At 47.4% G+C, this 16,261-nt stretch overlaps 6 protein-coding genes across 6 annotated transcripts; 3 read left to right on the top strand and 3 right to left on the bottom strand.

Moving 5' to 3' along the window:
- Positions 1 to 39: 39 nt before the first annotated feature.
- K441DRAFT_648143 (DEAD helicases superfamily protein-like protein) lies at positions 40 to 4,837 on the top strand. Its single transcript, XM_067646882.1, has 4 exons — positions 40 to 436; positions 482 to 582; positions 634 to 4,119; positions 4,183 to 4,837. The coding sequence occupies exons 1-4, from the start codon at positions 159 to 161 to the stop codon at positions 4,629 to 4,631; spliced, it is 4,314 nt and encodes a 1,437-aa protein (XP_067497114.1). The 5' UTR covers positions 40 to 158; the 3' UTR covers positions 4,632 to 4,837.
- A 64-nt stretch (positions 4,838 to 4,901) lies between these two features.
- K441DRAFT_622649 (acyl-coenzyme A thioesterase-like protein 13) lies at positions 4,902 to 6,155 on the bottom strand. The gene is made up of 10 exons (XM_067646012.1): positions 6,089 to 6,155; positions 5,991 to 6,031; positions 5,909 to 5,921; positions 5,759 to 5,824; positions 5,602 to 5,644; positions 5,469 to 5,540; positions 5,372 to 5,418; positions 5,297 to 5,315; positions 5,153 to 5,231; positions 4,902 to 5,093 (listed from the first exon to the last, which is right to left on the bottom strand). The coding sequence occupies exons 1-10, from the start codon at positions 6,113 to 6,115 to the stop codon at positions 5,027 to 5,029; spliced, it is 474 nt and encodes a 157-aa protein (XP_067497113.1). The 5' UTR covers positions 6,116 to 6,155; the 3' UTR covers positions 4,902 to 5,026.
- A 122-nt stretch (positions 6,156 to 6,277) lies between these two features.
- K441DRAFT_670450 (transcription factor Tfb2) lies at positions 6,278 to 8,235 on the top strand. Its single transcript, XM_067650283.1, has 4 exons — positions 6,278 to 6,475; positions 6,536 to 6,623; positions 6,672 to 7,122; positions 7,185 to 8,235. Exons 1-4 carry the CDS (start codon positions 6,352 to 6,354, stop codon positions 7,929 to 7,931), a joined length of 1,410 nt encoding a protein of 469 aa, XP_067497112.1. The 5' UTR covers positions 6,278 to 6,351; the 3' UTR covers positions 7,932 to 8,235.
- A 475-nt stretch (positions 8,236 to 8,710) lies between these two features.
- On the bottom strand, positions 8,711 to 10,615 carry K441DRAFT_701114 (uncharacterized protein; the record flags this gene model as incomplete). The annotated part of the gene is made up of 1 exon (XM_067653308.1): positions 8,711 to 10,615. The coding sequence occupies exon 1, from the start codon at positions 10,355 to 10,357 to the stop codon at positions 8,711 to 8,713; it is 1,647 nt and encodes a 548-aa protein (XP_067497111.1). The 5' UTR covers positions 10,358 to 10,615.
- Positions 10,588 to 14,443, bottom strand: K441DRAFT_701113 (topoisomerase 1-associated factor 1). The gene is made up of 4 exons (XM_067653307.1): positions 14,346 to 14,443; positions 14,056 to 14,293; positions 11,849 to 14,008; positions 10,588 to 11,796 (listed from the first exon to the last, which is right to left on the bottom strand). Exons 1-4 carry the CDS (start codon positions 14,427 to 14,429, stop codon positions 10,775 to 10,777), a joined length of 3,504 nt encoding a protein of 1,167 aa, XP_067497110.1. The 5' UTR covers positions 14,430 to 14,443; the 3' UTR covers positions 10,588 to 10,774.
- A 146-nt stretch (positions 14,444 to 14,589) lies between these two features.
- On the top strand, positions 14,590 to 15,913 carry K441DRAFT_670448 (uncharacterized protein). Its single transcript, XM_067650282.1, has 4 exons — positions 14,590 to 14,774; positions 14,825 to 14,924; positions 14,976 to 15,109; positions 15,162 to 15,913. Exons 1-4 carry the CDS (start codon positions 14,640 to 14,642, stop codon positions 15,756 to 15,758), a joined length of 966 nt encoding a protein of 321 aa, XP_067497109.1. The 5' UTR covers positions 14,590 to 14,639; the 3' UTR covers positions 15,759 to 15,913.
- Positions 15,914 to 16,261: the final 348 nt, after the last annotated feature.

Below are 16,261 nucleotides of genomic sequence, written 5' to 3'. Positions count from 1 at the left end.
CATAATCCGCGCTTGTCGAAACCTCCAAGCTTCCATCACGAAAAAAGATCGAGGGCGCGTCACCAGGAATCAGGGCGCAACAACAATGAGAGGAACCTTCTCTCGCCGGAAAACCAAGTTAGTCTAGGCTCCAGCGCTATCGAAACTCATTTGTGATCATGGAAGACGCCATACACAATCGCTCCAGCAACGGCTCAATTATTCCTGTTACAGCCCAGCGGAATGACTTCTCCACTCTGCATGCCAGGCCTACCGTCGCGGACCTTCATAGCAAGAGCCATTTTGCGCATCTCGCGCAGAATTATTGGTTGAACCCTTCGAAGCCAGCGAAAATAAAGCAGAATGTTATCAAGGAGGAGCTCTGGGATGCATTAGAGAAGATGGATTTCGCTTTTGGGCCTCTCCTTGTTCTGGAAAACCTGCAGCTATTAGAAAAGTGCGTTCTTTTATAGCATCGGATTGTTCTTGCTGACTGGTGCAGGTACCTTTGGCCTGGATATACCGAGGAGGCCTCGAATTACCACCATCTTCTGCTTGCGCTCATGGTCAATGTGAAGCGGAGGGAGAACCTACCTTCTTGGGGTATTTTTTTATTTAATCAAGATGTAGTGAATACCGCTAACATCGCGGTAGATCATTTTACTACCAGGCCATCGGAGTTTTCGTCGTTCTTCCGTCGTATCATATCCATGATCATAGACCCCTCCCTTACAACCAAAATCCGAACACACCTTGTATCCTTTGTCATCGGCGCTTTCCAGTCTTTAGATAGTGGGTTGGTGAGGAAAGAATGCGCGCCTCTCGTGGCCATTTCGATATGGCAGAACCTACACAGTGATGCGGTCAGAGAGCAGCTGTTCGAGAAGAACCCTATGCTACGGAAAGCATGGAGAGCGGCTTCAAAGCGGTTCGACACTGCGGACGACACTACCAAGGCCAGGCTGCGATTTGAACGTTCTTGGCTGTTCACACTGTTTCTGGACTTCATGGACTGCATATACAACAGTACTGGAGAAGCAGTCGTAGATAACCTAACTTATTGCGAGCGCTTTGTTGAATTTCTCACAGACCTCCAAGGTCAGTTACCAACGAGGAGATATGTTAGTGCTCTATTACAGGATCTCAACCTTCTACCAGCTATCAAGCTATCGCCTATGTACACAGATGAGAACAACGGCTTGTTTCGAGACCTCTTCAATCTCCTACGCCATTTCACACAATTCCCTATCGACGACCAGACGGGCAAACAAAAAACCGCAGTTGAACATCACCAAGAGCACTGCGCAGCCTTGGCGAAGTTACAACGAACTGCGATGAAGCATTTCAATTCCAAGCTCACTATTTTGGCTCTTTCGAACTATGGCTCTCTCAACCGGAGGAGTGACTTGGAAAGCCATTTGGAAGCATTGACTGTTTCTGAACTTATTCAGCTTTGTACTCTGTTAGGTTTTCGAACTGAATACCCAAAATCATCTTTCCTAGTCCAAGACCGGGCCTTTTTTATTGAGATTCTGATCTCTGTATATGAGAGGAGGACAACCTTTCAGGATTCCGTGCGGAAAATGCCCGTTCTTCCAACAGAGCGCATCCTCTACGAATCTACATTCCTACGGAACGAATCGTATAATGGATCTCGGCCTTTAGCCATACCGAAACTCAACCTTCAATATTTGACAATGGGTGATTTCCTCTGGAGATCATTTATCCTATATCGGTGTGAATCTTTCTACGAGATCAGGAAGGATATGGAGGACGTAATTAAACGCCTTCAGCCCAAGGTGGCTGGGACAAGCACTCGCTTCAATGGTTTTTCGAGAATGGCATTGCCAATATCGAAAGTGGCCATTATCGATGTGGCACCAGCGAGGGTTGGCGAGGAACATCCTGCTTATGTCCGCGCTGAAGTCATTTTGGATGTAAGTCGTTTGAATTACAGTGTTCGTAGGGAATGGGAATCTCTACGTCCGGATGATGTCGTGTTTCTTCTTGCGATCCAACCGGTCGAGGAAGGTATGACTATGAGAAGTGGATCCCAGCCTCAGAATCCTGGAGAGGAATTGGGGTTGAGACGATTACGAACCGCGGAAGTCGTCCAAGTCCAGGACGAGAACGGGCGCCCACTACGTGAGCAGCACAATCAGCCTGACGGCCAATCGTATCGACCGCGGCAGAGAAGAATTATCTTGAAATTAGATGCTGCTGCTTATAAGGAGGACACCGATCGAGTATCGAAAGGTAAACCAGATATCTACGAGAGCATCAATGTTCTTGTTCGTAGGCGTGGGCGAGAGAACAACTTCAAACCAATCCTCGAGTCCATCAGACGTCTCACGTTGTCTGATATCCCAGCACCACCGTGGTTCCAAGAGGTATTCCTAGGTTATGGAGACCCGGCTTCAGCAAATTACAAACGACTGCCCAACCGCCTGCAATCGATAGACTTCCGTGATACTTTCTTAGATTGGCAACACCTTATTGAAAGCTGGCCTGGCAAGTCCATCGAGCCACACGAGGACATGCAATCAAGTTTTGGCCCTCCGTACGTCCTAGATTTTCCAGCGGCAGATCCAGACTCAATTCCTGTACGGCCAGCTAAGAAACGCCGACGTGATCAGGTCGAGATCTCACAGCCGGTGCATGAGTCACTCCATATCTCAACATACAAGCCGCCTAACACAGGCCCCTACCCAGCAGACGCACCAAAGTTGAATACTGTACGATTCACCCCTGCGCAAATCGAGGCCATAGCTTCAGGCATCCAGCCTGGCCTAACGGTAGTGGTCGGCCCGCCGGGAACCGGGAAAACGGACGTAGCGACCCAGATTATAAATAATATATATCACAACTTTCCTGCTCAGCGGACATTATTGGTAGCACACAGTAATCAAGCACTCAATCAACTTTTCCAGAAGATTGTGGCGCTCGATATTGACGAACGCCACCTCCTGCGCCTTGGCCGTGGCGAAGAGGAACTCGAAACAGAGGCGAGTTACAGCAAGCATGGTCGTGTGGAATCATTCCTGGAGAATGGTGCGCGGTATTTAGCTGAGGTTGATCGACTCGCACAAAACCTTGGTGCTCCTGGGGCACATGGTAGCTCGTGCGAGACAGCAGATTATTTCAACTCTGTCTATGTGAAGCCGGCTTGGACAAAGTACTGGGACAATGTACAGTCCAATGAATTCGCTACTGAGAAAATAATAACCGAGTTTCCCCTCCAGTATTATTTCTCAAATGCCCCTCAGCCATTGTTTCCGCCAGATGCGTCCCGAGAAGAAATCGTGGACGTTGTTGCTGGCTGCTACCGTCATGTTCAGAAGATTTTTTCTGAGCTCGAGGACATTCGTCCTTTTGAGATACTTCGGAATTCCAGGGACAAAGCCAACTACTTACTCATTAAAGAGGCACGGATTATCGCCATGACGTCTACGCATGCTGCGATGCGAAGGCAAGAGATCGCAAGCCTTGGCTTCCACTATGACAATGTCATCATGGAAGAAGCTGCACAGATCACCGAAATCGAGAATTTCATTCCACTCGCCCTACAAAATCCGAAGGATGGAGAACTGCCTCTGCGACGAATCGTTCTATGCGGTGATCATTTGCAGAACTCACCTATCGTCCAGAACCTTGCCTTCCGACAGTATGCGAATCTCGAACAAAGTTTGTTCCTTCGTCTTGTGCGATTGGGCGTGCCTACCATCATGCTAGACCAACAAGGTCGCGCAAGGCCAAGCATTGCAGAATTGTACAAGTGGAGGTATCCACGACTTGGTAACCTCCCGATAGTCGAAACCTCTCCGGAGTTCCAGCGAGCAAATCCTGGATTTCGCTACGATTACCAGTTTATCAACGTACCTGACTACAAAGGGAATGGAGAGATGGAGCCAACTCCTCACTTCATTCAGAACCTGGGCGAGGCTGAGTACGCCGTTGCTATATTCATGTATATGCGACTACTTGGGTACCCAGCGTCTAAGATCTCCATCCTGACAACTTATGCAGGACAGAGGGCGTTGATCAAGGATGTTCTGGGCCATCGATGCACGAAGAACAGGCTTTTTGGCTTACCGAGGATTGTCACAACGGTGGATAAATACCAAGGAGAGCAGAATGACTGTAAGTACTTTATGCCAGGAACTGTGCGCGGCATGAGAATCATCGCTAAAACATTTGATATAGACGTCATTCTTTCCCTAACCCGTACCACCAGAGTTGGCTATCTCCGCGACATACGCCGCCTCACTGTGGCCCTCTCTCGAGCTAGGCTAGGCTTGTACATCCTCGGACGCCGCGTCGTCTTTGAAGCCTGCTTCGAGCTGAAAGAAGCCTTCGATCGCTTACTTCGCAGACCTGACAAACTTGCCTTAGCCACCGGGGAAATGTATCCCACCGCTAGGCTACTAGACAATGAGACCCCATCGACGGAAATGGAAGGTGTGGAGCATCTTGGGCAGTATGTTTATGAAATGACTCAAGCGAAAGTGGCGGCGCTGAAGGCCAATGGTGGTGTGCTGCCACCACTAGAGGAGGTGGCAAGGGACGTGGATATGGAGGAGGCGGATGAGGAGGGTGGTGATGAAGAAGAATTAGAGCCGGAGGAGCTGGAGCACGTAGAGGATTTGGAGTAGGGGTTGGGGTTTTCTTACATAGGATACCACGTTTTTAAATTATATACCACGAATGGTTGGTAAGTCAATGTATGACTAGACTCACTTGCATCTAGAAATTCGAACGCAACAAGCGCCAAAAAATTCTAGATATCTTTTTTGCTTGGAGGTGGAAACGTTAAAAGAATATTATACAATATTCTTGAGATGAACTTAGGTCGGGATTCCGACAATACCGCTCGAATCACCCATTCACAAGCAGGCATGAATGACGAAGTAGTCATTAACATTCAATGGTTATTGCATACTCTCCCACACCGCAATCAGCCTATATATGGAGAGCACATCCTATTAAATCATTTGTACACAAATTCCTTTTAATTACAATATAATGAAGTTCCAAGCCATTAGCTTCGTCAAGACGACTTAGGATTCAGTTCTTCAGCAATATTGTTTGGATCCTTCCAAGCCAGCGCTACGTACCTATTAAATCTGTTAGGCACGAAAACGTATGATTGAATGAATGAAAGATCAATAGTTACTTCGTGTGGCTACCTCTCGCAAATACCTCGTCCTTACTGTTCAAGAATTTAATGGATGTGTAGGCTAGTGTTTTGCCGACTAGAAGAAAGGGTATTAAGTTAGTGAGTGTAAATATTTGCGGAATGACCATTAGTGCATCTTACACTTATCACAAGTGACTTCCTATTCAATATCAGCATGATGCTCGAGGGTGAACCGGAGGGGTGGGAGGTGCTTACTGCTTTGATCAGATCACCAATCTTTCCCCCGGAGCTGAGATATGTGACTGGATAGTCAATTAGTTCTATTAAGGCATTAATTCCGTTGCAGTAATACCATTCAGGTCAGTGGAAACTCCCGTTGAAAATAGTCCTTGGGAGGCCACGGCTAAAGAGCCTCCGAGATCAACTTCAAATTTGGTCAATGATGTCGATGAGGAGAATCATAGATGACCGTCTAAAATACTTACCCATGCTTGCGATAGTGCCGCCATGAAGTATGTTGAGTCTATTCTGTGGGTCGTATTGATGATCAGCTTGGTGATGCAACTCTCAGGGTAAAATGAGATGGGGTATCGTGCGTGTGTAAAGGGACTAAGTTTAGTAATTTTTCGTTAGAAGACTTACGGTGTGCTCCTTTTTAATGTCCAACTCAAACTTGACGTTTCCGGGGGCAGCATGAGTTACTCTGAGCTGGAATATAAATTAGTGGGCTTTAGATGGGAATTTATGATGCACCGGTTAATGGCATCCAAACAAGGCCTGAAGTTTACTCACACCATCTAATAACCTTTGGAAAATGTGCAAGTAGTTAGAGAACGCTAATATGAGGGAGATATCCTTCTTATATTGAAATTACCGTGGCTCAAGACCAGAGTTGGCACGGAAGGCTTCCCAAACCTGGTTAATTCATTAGTTTGTATCAGAACTTATCTTCTCGCATAATTAATCGCATACTGATCGCACAAACTTGAGCGCAGGCATATCTCCGAGCTTCCCCAATATGTTGTTTGAGGAATCGGAGTTGTGCTAAGCCTCGGCAGGAAGGTTCCGCCGTGGAGAGGAGCGGAATTTAGTGACTAAGCTCCGCGCTCAAGTAAGATGCTTCCTACTCTATTATGACTTCGTCGACTTACAAACGCCTTAACGCGTTTCGTCTAGCATCTTTTAGGACAATGATACTCAGGTAACAGCCTCACACAACGGCCCAACATCCAAAGATGTCGGCGTCCACTTCTCAAGCTCTCGATTATCTCGAGCAGCTCCCTGGTGCAACTCACAAGAAATTGTACCAGCAGCCGTCGACTGCTCTGGCTGTCTTTCGATGCATGCTGCCTCATCTAGGTGAGTATATGCTGGAATTCCTTTTAGTGAAACTATCCATTAATATACTCTTTACTGCAGCGAAAACCATCGTAATGGCCATGCTTTACATGACTGGGCCATTTCCAGTCAGCGACTTAGACGCGTGGATAAGACCAGATGCTAAAGCGTATGCACAGCCAAAGACTCGGAGAGCATAGCTAATACTTTATCTTAGAGAGAGGGACCAAGCAATAACCGTTCTTGAATCTTTACACATTATGACTACTGTCCAAGAGTCGCCGAAAGTCTTCGCATATCGACTCTCGACAGGCTTCGCAAATTCTCTTAGGCAGGCTCTTACTGGTGGAGGAAATCACAGGTCGTTTGGAGTTCCTTGCAGCGCCCCAGATAAACATAAAGTCGATGTGGCCTTCCTTGACAAATACGCTCGTGAACAATGGGAGTCGATATTATACTACATGGTTGGATCTACGAGTGGGCTGAGGAATGGCCAGGCTTTAGGCCAAAGTGTAGGCAATGGAACAAGAAAACTTCTTGAGCTGGGAAACTTCGTGAATGTGCGACACGGGGTTACTATAACGAAGGTTGGCTTTACGTTTCTTCTCCAAGAAGTAAATGCTCAAGTTTGGAGTCTTCTCATTGTTTATTTGAAGCAAGCTCCTGGGGTAAGCTATACCACTTTCCCTCATTTCTATAGAAGAACAAAGCGGCTAACAGTGGCATTCAGCTCGGAATGTCTGAGGTCGATGTGCTTTCCTTCCTTTTTATGCTTGGCAGTTTAGAACTTGGACAAGACTACAGCACGACCAACCTCACCGATACGCAACTCCAAATGCTTGAGGATCTCAACGACTTCGGCATCGTCTACCGCCGCAATAAAGAGTCGACCCGCTTCTACCCAACCCGCCTCGCTACAACCCTCACATCCGACGCCGGAGCCCTCCAAAACGCCTCCACCGACTTCGATAACGCCCTCCGCTCTTCCCGTACCGGCAAGGGCTATATCATCATCGAAACCAACTACAGGCTTTACGCTTACACTTCATCGCTTCTCCAAATCGCCGTGCTAAACCTCTTCTCCCGCCTCACCACCCGCTTCCCGAATCTCGTCTCAGGCAAACTGACCAAAGAATCTGTCCAGCGCGCCATCGCCTACGGTATTGAAGCCTCACAAATCATCGATTACCTGACAGCACACGCGCACCCGCAGATGCAGAAAAACAATCCCGTCTTGCCACCCACTGTGATGGACCAGATCCGGCTTTGGGAATATGAAGGTGAGCGCATCAGGACGACAACCGGCTACCTCATGAAAGACTTCAACACCGAGGCCGAATATAAGGATCTGCTGGACTATGCTAAGTCGCTGGGCGTGCTGACTTGGAAGAGCGATGCGAAGAGGTTACTTTTTGTCGACCGAATCGAGCAGATCTCGCAGTATCTTACTAATAAAAAGAGGAGGCCAGATCAATGAGAGATTCGGATTTAGATAAGTATTAGAGGGATGCTGAAAGCATTATCTTTGGAATTAGGGAATGGTGGCGCATGGACGGATAGACTGCGCATGAAGCATTGCACGGCGTTTGGGTGGAGAAGGGGATGATATACCACCTAGCAGGTAGGTACGGTGTTGATTTACTTAGTCTAAATTATTATTTTTGGGAACAGCATTTGCGCCTTGCTGTCGGATCTAATTACGTCTAAACATGAGAAGCCTTGAAACTTGGGTAGCTCAACACTGAAAAGTGATATAGCTTCCAAAGGAACCAAACGCTCGTAATAATAACTTTTCTTTAATTACCCTTCAACAGTCAAACTCTTTGCATAAAGTTCTTTTCGACTTTCCCAAGCCCATTACTGCTCCGCTGATTGTAGCTTGATCGGTGTTAACTCATTGCGTGGCTCAGCATCGTTCTGCAACGCAAAGCTCCATTATTGTGCATCATTTAGTCCCGAACCACAATTACCTACCAACTTGATTCATATCATATATTCATAACTCGTGTTGCACCTCTGTCATCTTACATCCACCCGATTCTTATTTTCCTACGTGCTCGACTTCCTGTTCTTCCCAATAAGACGATCAATAAACGATATCTTTCTCCCAGTACCTCTCGAACCCGCCGAAGAAGAGTCGGTCATGTGCCGGGTCCTGAATCCTGCGGTTGTTGGTTGTGCTGGTGGTGGGATTAGAGATGTCACCTTATTCGTCATTGCATATTTCATCTGGAATTCCTAATTTTCGTCACTCGCTCAGTTAGGAGGGTCTCGATTATTCGGAGGAGATCCTTCGTGGAAATCACTAACTCGCAAACTATCCTTGGCCTCCTTAGTCATGCAAAGCCCAGATAGCTCCTTGAACACTTCACGACCCCTGCGCTCTTCAGAAGATCTGTTGCTGTGATTACTAGCCTCGTCAATCGGTCGCATTTCAACATCAAAGGTGTCGTTGCGAAAACGGTCAGAGAGTGACGTGAAGCGACCACTCCAGTACCGTGAAGTCTGGCTTTGGCTGATCTGGAACATGTTAGCAACTTCGGGGGGTTCTACACCCTCATCCTCTTTGGTTTCCGATGTGGGCGTGCAGTATTGGGCAGGAATGAGCGGTACAGGCGGTACAGGCGGTACAGGATCACTCCTGGAACGCACCTCCCGAACCAATCTTGCCGGGGCTTGCGACGGTGTACTACAGTCACTTTGGGGGCTGAACTGCGACTTTTTACGAATCGCTGTAGTGAATTTTGTTGCGAAAACGTCTAGACCTGATATTGCCGGAGCGCCTGGAGTTTTGGGCTGGGGCGGAGTAGGTGGATTGCGCGGACCCATGGGCTTTACTCGGGTAATCTCGTGACTAGATGACAGTTGAGGGGGTTTGGTCATGGGCTTGGAAGCTGGTTGGTAGCACTTCACTGTGGCTGGCGTTCGTATCCCCTCGTTTGTGTTCGATTTGTTGATCTCGCTCAGTACCGGTGTCCTCCGTCCTGGTTGTTTGCCTCTAGCTTTAGAGTCAATGTCTTGATTCTCTTCCGTTTGTGCTATCGACTTGCTCGCCATAGATTTACTATCTCGTCTCGTAATTCTATCTTCCAATGGCGAGTATTCCTTAACTTTCCCTACCCTCCTCATACTCTCCTTATTCGATGGCTTGGTCGGCGTGGGTAGAGTTCTTTCTTTGTAAATCGCTTTTCGTGGAATCATGAATGCTGGCCTTTGCTTGTTAACATCACCTAGCAGATTTGGCGGGGTGTGAGATCGCTGAAATGCTTTCACAGGAGATTCACTAGCACTAGCGAACGCCTTTCCTGCTGCAATGTGCTTAGCCGCTAGTTGGTCAGGATAGTGGATTGGTGTCGGGATTCGACTACGAGGCAGATTGGTAGAGGAGCAGGATTGTGTGATTGATGCAGCTCCAGAAGAAGTGCGGTTTTTAGTTGGGACTGGGATGTTGCTCATGGTCTGGCTTCTCGGTAGGGCTTTCCGTGAGTTCTGCCAATCTGTTTCCTCTCTAACTGGGTCATATCTGACAGGTGAGTACTTGATTGGAGAGAGGCCTGAGTCCTCCGAAGGCTGACGGCTCGCGGATAATAGTCTCTCTGCTTCGCTTACGTTCATAAGTGTAGTCATCGAAGTATTGGCAACAGAACTCCGAGCTGGCTGCTTTCGTCTAGAAAAGGCCTTCGTCATGAAAGAATTAGGCGGTGAGATGAAGGAGGCGATAGAGCTGAATCTCCGGGGCTTGCGATTTCGGCCGTCATTGTCGATGTCTAGGGGTTGGTAGGCCTCAGAAGGCCTCTCTTTGCGGCCAGGCATTCTGCCTGTTTGCTGCTGTTTTTTGGGTTGAGCTGCTTCCCACTTGGCCCGAATTTCTTCGAACTTTTGCCTGTCTAGATAGGTAAGCATGGTCCTTCGAAGATATTAAAGTGATGGCCGGAGGACTCACTTGGTTGGTGATGTTACATGGACTTGTTAGCAATCAAGGCAAGAGTGAAGAGGGAAGGCGCAGGCCGGTCTTCGAGTGCAGAGCTAATGAGCTAGGTGAATACATTTTTAAATTAGCTGCGGTCATGCTTCACTCTCTTCAAAGACTTCACTACATACTGGCATCTTTCAGCTTTCGGCCGGCGTCATCGCGCAAGAGGTAGGGGGTAGATTCAGCCCGTTAGCTAATTTTCATGATGGGGTTATGGTCACCATAGTGTCTCCAAATACTGAATGAGAAAGGCATCTTGCTTGGGTATCTGATCCTGACTCCTTACGACGCCAATACCATGTATTCCCAGGCCACCATGACAAACTTAAAACCTCAAAACCGATAACCTACTCCGAGTCGCTATCAATGATAAACCCAGCCCTCATATTCCTCGCAACAGGCCTTCGAACAGGAGCAGCATCCTCATCCTCCTCGTCTAACATAATAGCATCTTCCTTTGCTGCTGAGGCGGGTTTAGATATCTCAACTGAGGCATCTCGATTACTAGCATGATTCCCATGCTGCTGCGACGAGAAAGGCGTGTCGGTAGCTTCGTCCACATCACTGTCCAGTCCCAGCATATCCCCTATTCTGGCAGAGGAGGCCTTGCTGCTAATACTCACAACATCATCTTCCTCTCCGCTATCATCAGCTTCTGACTCAAGCTCTGATTCCTTTCTCCTCTTCCGACTTTTCTTTCGTTCTCTCGTGGACTTTCTTTTCTTTGATCCCTTCTCGTTTGATATTCCCTCTGTGAGCGCCTTCAATATGCTCCTCCCAGCTGCCTCGCGTATCTCTTCCTCTTTTGCAAAGAACGCTTTGTCCCGCTCATCATCAGTCTCGTCATCTGAATCATGTACAAACATGTCGCTCTTAATCTTCCTTCTCTTCTCTAGATCTGCTTTCCGCCTCGCCTCTGCTCTTCGGTCTTTCTCTTCATCATCGAGCTCCTGTGTTTCACTCCGCCTGCGTCGCCGTCGTCGACGGTTCTTTAGCTCTTCTAGCGTGTCCGATTTTCGGGTTGTAGGTCCCCCGGCAGGAAATTCGAAATCTTCTTCACCCTGAGATCCGCCTTCACCTTCTGAATCATCGTCGAAGGAGGCTCGACGTCTCCGAGCCGCGGCTTTGCTGCGGAGGAAGTCTTCGGCAGTCTTTCCATTTTCATAAATAGGCGGATCGAATTCGAATTTACGGATAAGATCAACGCTTTCTGTCAATTCAGATGCGGAGATGAAGGACGGAATGATCCAACTGGCTTCTGGGTCATCGTCCAGGCCGAGTCTTTGGAAACCAACAAGTTGCATTAGGAGGCGCAACTTATTGTCTTTATACATAGCAATGCGGCGTTCATCGTTATCGGGTTTGACAACTATATAGGATCAGCTATCTGAGCATGTAGAACTGGAATAGTAGTCTCTTACCTATCGAAGGTGCCTTCGGTTGCTCTTCGGCCTCCCGAGTGAGGTCTTCTCCTTCTGCAGATTGGGTCATGGCTTTCCTAGCCTCATCCATATCTTCCCAGCTCTTGCGTTCATCAGCGGCAGTTAATAAGACATCTTTGAGCCAGTTCAGAGCATCCGCTTTGCTCTGGTTTAAGAGCACACCCACTGCTACTCCAATCTGCTCGGTCTTTTCCATGCCTGGTTTAACTTCCAATTCAGCAGGCGCTCTGGGAGCTCGAGTAGTGACCTCTCGGTCGTATCCATGTTCGAGGTAGAACATCGTGGCGTTAATTTTGCTGAAGAGCATTTCCAGCACCAATTCTGGCCTCTCTTGAACCTTCTTAACTGCCGACCTGAAAAAATGTCGCACAAATTCTTCCCACTCTTTAAAGGCTGGCATATCTGGATCTAGTCCCTCCGGTCCTTTGATCATTTTATTGAAGAGCTGAAGAATGTCGACGCGGTAGAGTATGGTGCCAAGTTCCATTTTGAAGGCCACTCGATAGAAAAAGCGGTGTGCTCGCTTTAGCTGCTCAGCACTGAGGTCATGATAGAATCTGATGAATGATACGAATGTGTTAACGCAGTTCTGAGTCATGAACTTCGCGGAAAATCTTGCGAAGTCGAATTTACGCTCTGTAGTGGCGCGCTGAGCTTCTGCAAGGTCCTCAGCCTCTGATGCGTTTCCTTCCTCACCATTTTCTACACCTTCAGTTTGTACGGCGGCCTTTTGTTTCCTCCGCGCACGTCGGCGTGACCGAATTTGTAGGTCGACATTCTGCTTAGAGTAACGCTCGAGCATGCGCAAGAAAACGTGTGATAGCTCGGTACATGCGTCAAGATAGCCAAATCCTTGATCCTTGTAGCTCCGAAGGATTGTGATGATGCGGTCGTGGGTGGACTCTTCGTAGAAGATACGATTCTGAATATTTTCGGCGATTTCTTGATCATCTTCTAGAGCTGATTCGGACATCTCTTGGACTGTAAGAAGAATTTGAGTAAAGCATTTCATCCCAGCATTTAAATCCTGCCATGCTTTATCGTCTTGGCTTCTCTGCATAAATCGATTCAGAAGGATAAACGTTTCTTGGTTCATAACGCCAGCGACGAGCCCGAAGCTTTCGTCTTCAACACTGAGTGTTGTAGAACCGTTCGAATTAGCAGCTTTCTCCTTTAGTCGACGGCGGCGAGTGCATTCAGCTCTGAGGAACCAGGAGACGAGATAAAAATATTGGCGTGGGTATCGTGCTTCAACTCGTCCCTCCTCACGTTCTATAGCCTTTCGTAAATGTGTGAATAGAGGGTTAAAAGATGAGTCTAGAAACTCCTCCACAAACGCTCGGAGGTGTTGCCGTGCGGAAGATGAGATTGGTACTGCTAAATCAAATTCCTCTAGACTTCCTTCATTATCTTTATTTGGACCTCGGTGTCGTGGTTTGTTCCATTTTTTAGTCTTATCCATCTTCTGCATACTTTTTTGTGCCTTTCCAAGAACATCCTGACCGGAAATTGTAGAAACTCTGTCATCGTCTCTTTTTACCCATATCATAGTGCCAAATCGGTTGTGTCTTGTCGGAGCATGTCGAGCATATCCCGCAAGCATGGCCTTCTCTTTCTGGATTAAACTCTTCAGCTCGTCGGTATTCGTGCTAGCTAGCTTTTGCTCTTCCATGAAGAGCTTCTCGACATCCACACCCTTTAAAAGATGAAACAATATTTCAAGGATCACGACGTCCTGCGACACAAACTCATCTCCCATGCTTGAGGCAACTGTCAAAAGAACCTGAAAGATATCTTGGCAGTGGAATGCATCAATTGTTGCTGATCGTGAAACTTCAGCTTCGTCTCCATCGACTGGGAGGTTTTGAGGCTGTGAAATCATTGCAACGTTGCGGATGAAGTATAGGACAAGACGAATTATGCCTTCATCTCGCTGTGTTCTCTCCTTTCTAGGTTCCGCCATGGAAGGAAGTGCGATGCGCACCGCTGTCTGTAGGATTTTTACTGCGTCATACTGGATTATTGCTCTCTTGTAGCCAACCTGCGCTAATTGTAAGAAGGGGGCGTGTCGGTGGTGGTTTACTGTGGCTTCTAGGGCATCGATTTCGACAGGCCATGTCAAAGGCACGAGGAGCTCCACTGAGAGGTGTTAGTCATTACCTTCGGGGGAATTTGGGACTACATACAGCATGCGAGTGCAATTTTGTGCTTCAGTTTGTCCACTGTCACTTTCTCTGAGTATTTGGCAAGTATTTCCAACAGATCTCCCTTCACCAGATTGGCCTCCGCCAGACACCTGGCGACATCGAGTCGATTCAATCTCTGATCGTAAAGTCGGATCCATCTTATTAAATCCTTCAAACATGCAAGCGCATCATCTCCGAGTACATATCGGCCGTCTTCTCCAGAATTGGCTCCTCCGATCTGTAAGTCTTGTTAGTTAAGACTCAATTGTCACAGAAAAGGGCAAACTTACAGCAGTAACTAGACTGTAGATGAAGGCCCGAACCTCTGGATCAACAACAGGCTGAGCCCACTCATCAAGAGTTCCTTGTGCCATAGTTGTGATATGTCGCTAAGACTGAGGTTGGATGAGCTCGGAACGCGAACTTCTAGAAAGACGCGTCGAAACGCGAGAATGCAAACCTGCCAAGACCCCACCACGTTCCGTGACGCAGTTGATCCGAGGTACGGGCGCTACCTTCACCGAAGAGCTTCATATTTCCCTTCGTCACATGTAATACCAGAAGTACATTCTTCACGCCTCAAAATGTCATTTTCAGCATCTTCAAGACAGGTCCTACGCTCCGCCTCAAGGGCGCAATGCCGAAGCTTCAGCTCAACTCTCTCTGTGAGAGCTGCTGCTGAAGTTAAGAAGCTGGGCGTTATTGGGGCTGGTCAAATGGTGAGCTAGGAAATCAAGCGACAAAGCTGCCCTTAATTGACTAAATTCAGGGTCTAGGCATTGCCTTAGTTGCAGCACAAAAAGCTTTAGTTCCCGTAAAATTAATAGATACCTCTCAGGCTTCAATCGATAAAGGTTTAAAGTTTGCTGGTACAATACTCTTCCATAGCTCAATTGCATCAGTAGACTGACCCAACTTAGAGAAACTTCTTGAGAAAGATGTATCGAAGCAGCGGATTTCGAAAGAAGATGCGACAGCAGCTCGGGAACGACTGATCACGAGCACCACGCTGGACGATCTCTCAGATGTTGACTTTGTCGTTGAGGCTGTTCCAGTACGGCCAAGCTCTCAGCAGGTCTTACTCTTCAGGGCTGATACTTTTGTAGGAAATCCCCGACCTTAAAACGAAGATATTCTCCCAGCTCGCTCAGATCTGCCCCTCTCATGCCATCCTCGCAACTAACACCTCTTCCATCTCCATCACAAGGATCGCCGCAGCAACCACAAAAGACCCCACGGATCTCTCAGTGTCCTCTCGTGTCATAAGCACGCATTTTATGAACCCTGTCCCGGTTCAGAAAGGCGTAGAAATTATCACAGGTTTACAGACATCCCAAGACACAATCGACACCGCAATCGAGTTTTGCAAGAAGATGGGCAAAATACCCTCAAAGAGCGTGGACTCTCCTGGATTCCTAGCAAATAGAATCTTAATGCCATATATTAACGAAGCTATCATCTGCTTGGAAACTAACGTAGGAACGAAAGAGGCCATCGACAGCATAATGAAAAACGGGACCAACGTACCGATGGGACCACTGCAACTTGCGGATTTTATTGGCATTGATACATGCTTGGCTATCATGAAAGTGCTATATGAGGACACTGGTGACTCAAAATACCGGCCTGCAGTACTTCTGAAGAAGATGGTTGACGCAGGCTGGTTGGGCAAGAAAAGCGGGAAAGGTTTCTATGATTACTAGGCTACCTTCAAGAGGACGTTATCTTAAAAGCTTTTATCACCCAGATTTCTGCTGAGTTGGTGCAATGTAGGAGTAACAAGCTTAATGAATGCTACACCACTAGAAATCAAATAAGACTTCATATAAAAACTCTTCTCAATTTGAAAGACAACTGCATTTACCACCGGCTCTTTTGCGTGTGAACTCGAGGCCAGTGTGTCCGATTCTACAGCGGTTCTCAAGCTCAACTCAAGTCTTGAACACTCCCTTGGTTAGGGTCTGCGACCAAGCCGGAAGAGAATTTGCTAAATGTTCTACTAGTACTATGCACGAAATCTAAAGAATTCGTATGTTCATAAATCCTGTCAGCGACTTTATCGGCTTCTTCGGGAAGCCAGAGGCAAAAAAAATTCACGAGAGAAGTGTTATACTATCAGTTAAGGGAAATGCTTGGAGGCTGGGGTCATTAAACCATCTACAATAAACTCTTTACGCTATAACCCCAACGCGTCTGTGCTTTAGAA

Source organism: Cenococcum geophilum (assembly GCF_001692895.1).
Source record: "Cenococcum geophilum 1.58 unplaced genomic scaffold K441scaffold_83, whole genome shotgun sequence".
Classification (NCBI taxonomy): Eukaryota; Fungi; Ascomycota; class Dothideomycetes; order Gloniales; family Gloniaceae; genus Cenococcum; species Cenococcum geophilum.
This window is presented reverse-complemented; position numbering and strand designations above follow the sequence as displayed.

Bases quoted from the DNA above. Each gene is read 5' to 3' on its own strand.
- K441DRAFT_648143 (XM_067646882.1), top strand. From the start codon at position 159: ATGGAAGACGCCATACACAATCGCTCCAGCAACGGCTCAATTATTCCT. The intron at 583-633 runs GTATTTTTTTAT...ACATCGCGGTAG, and splicing joins GGAGAACCTACCTTCTTGGG to ATCATTTTACTACCAGGCCA. The intron at 4,120-4,182 runs GTAAGTACTTTA...CATTTGATATAG, and splicing joins CCAAGGAGAGCAGAATGACT to ACGTCATTCTTTCCCTAACC.
- K441DRAFT_622649 (XM_067646012.1), bottom strand. From the start codon at position 6,115: ATGCCTGCGCTCAAGTTTGTGCGATCA. The intron at 5,541-5,601 runs GTAAGTATTTTA...CCAAATTTGAAG, and splicing joins CGGCACTATCGCAAGCATGG to TTGATCTCGGAGGCTCTTTA. The intron at 5,419-5,468 runs GTATTACTGCAA...TTGACTATCCAG, and splicing joins AGTTTCCACTGACCTGAATG to TCACATATCTCAGCTCCGGG.
- K441DRAFT_670450 (XM_067650283.1), top strand. From the start codon at position 6,352: ATGTCGGCGTCCACTTCTCAAGCTCTCGATTATCTCGAGCAGCTCCCT. The intron at 6,476-6,535 runs GTGAGTATATGC...TCTTTACTGCAG, and splicing joins ATGCATGCTGCCTCATCTAG to CGAAAACCATCGTAATGGCC. The intron at 6,624-6,671 runs GTATGCACAGCC...ACTTTATCTTAG, and splicing joins ATAAGACCAGATGCTAAAGC to AGAGAGGGACCAAGCAATAA.
- K441DRAFT_701113 (XM_067653307.1), bottom strand. From the start codon at position 14,429: ATGGCACAAGGAACTCTTGATGAGTGGGCTCAGCCTGTTGTTGATCCA. The intron at 14,294-14,345 runs GTAAGTTTGCCC...CAAGACTTACAG, and splicing joins TCTACAGTCTAGTTACTGCT to ATCGGAGGAGCCAATTCTGG. The intron at 14,009-14,055 runs GTATGTAGTCCC...AACACCTCTCAG, and splicing joins CAAAATTGCACTCGCATGCT to TGGAGCTCCTCGTGCCTTTG.
- K441DRAFT_670448 (XM_067650282.1), top strand. From the start codon at position 14,640: ATGTCATTTTCAGCATCTTCAAGACAGGTCCTACGCTCCGCCTCAAGG. The intron at 14,775-14,824 runs GTGAGCTAGGAA...GACTAAATTCAG, and splicing joins TTATTGGGGCTGGTCAAATG to GGTCTAGGCATTGCCTTAGT. The intron at 14,925-14,975 runs GTACAATACTCT...GACCCAACTTAG, and splicing joins TAAAGGTTTAAAGTTTGCTG to AGAAACTTCTTGAGAAAGAT.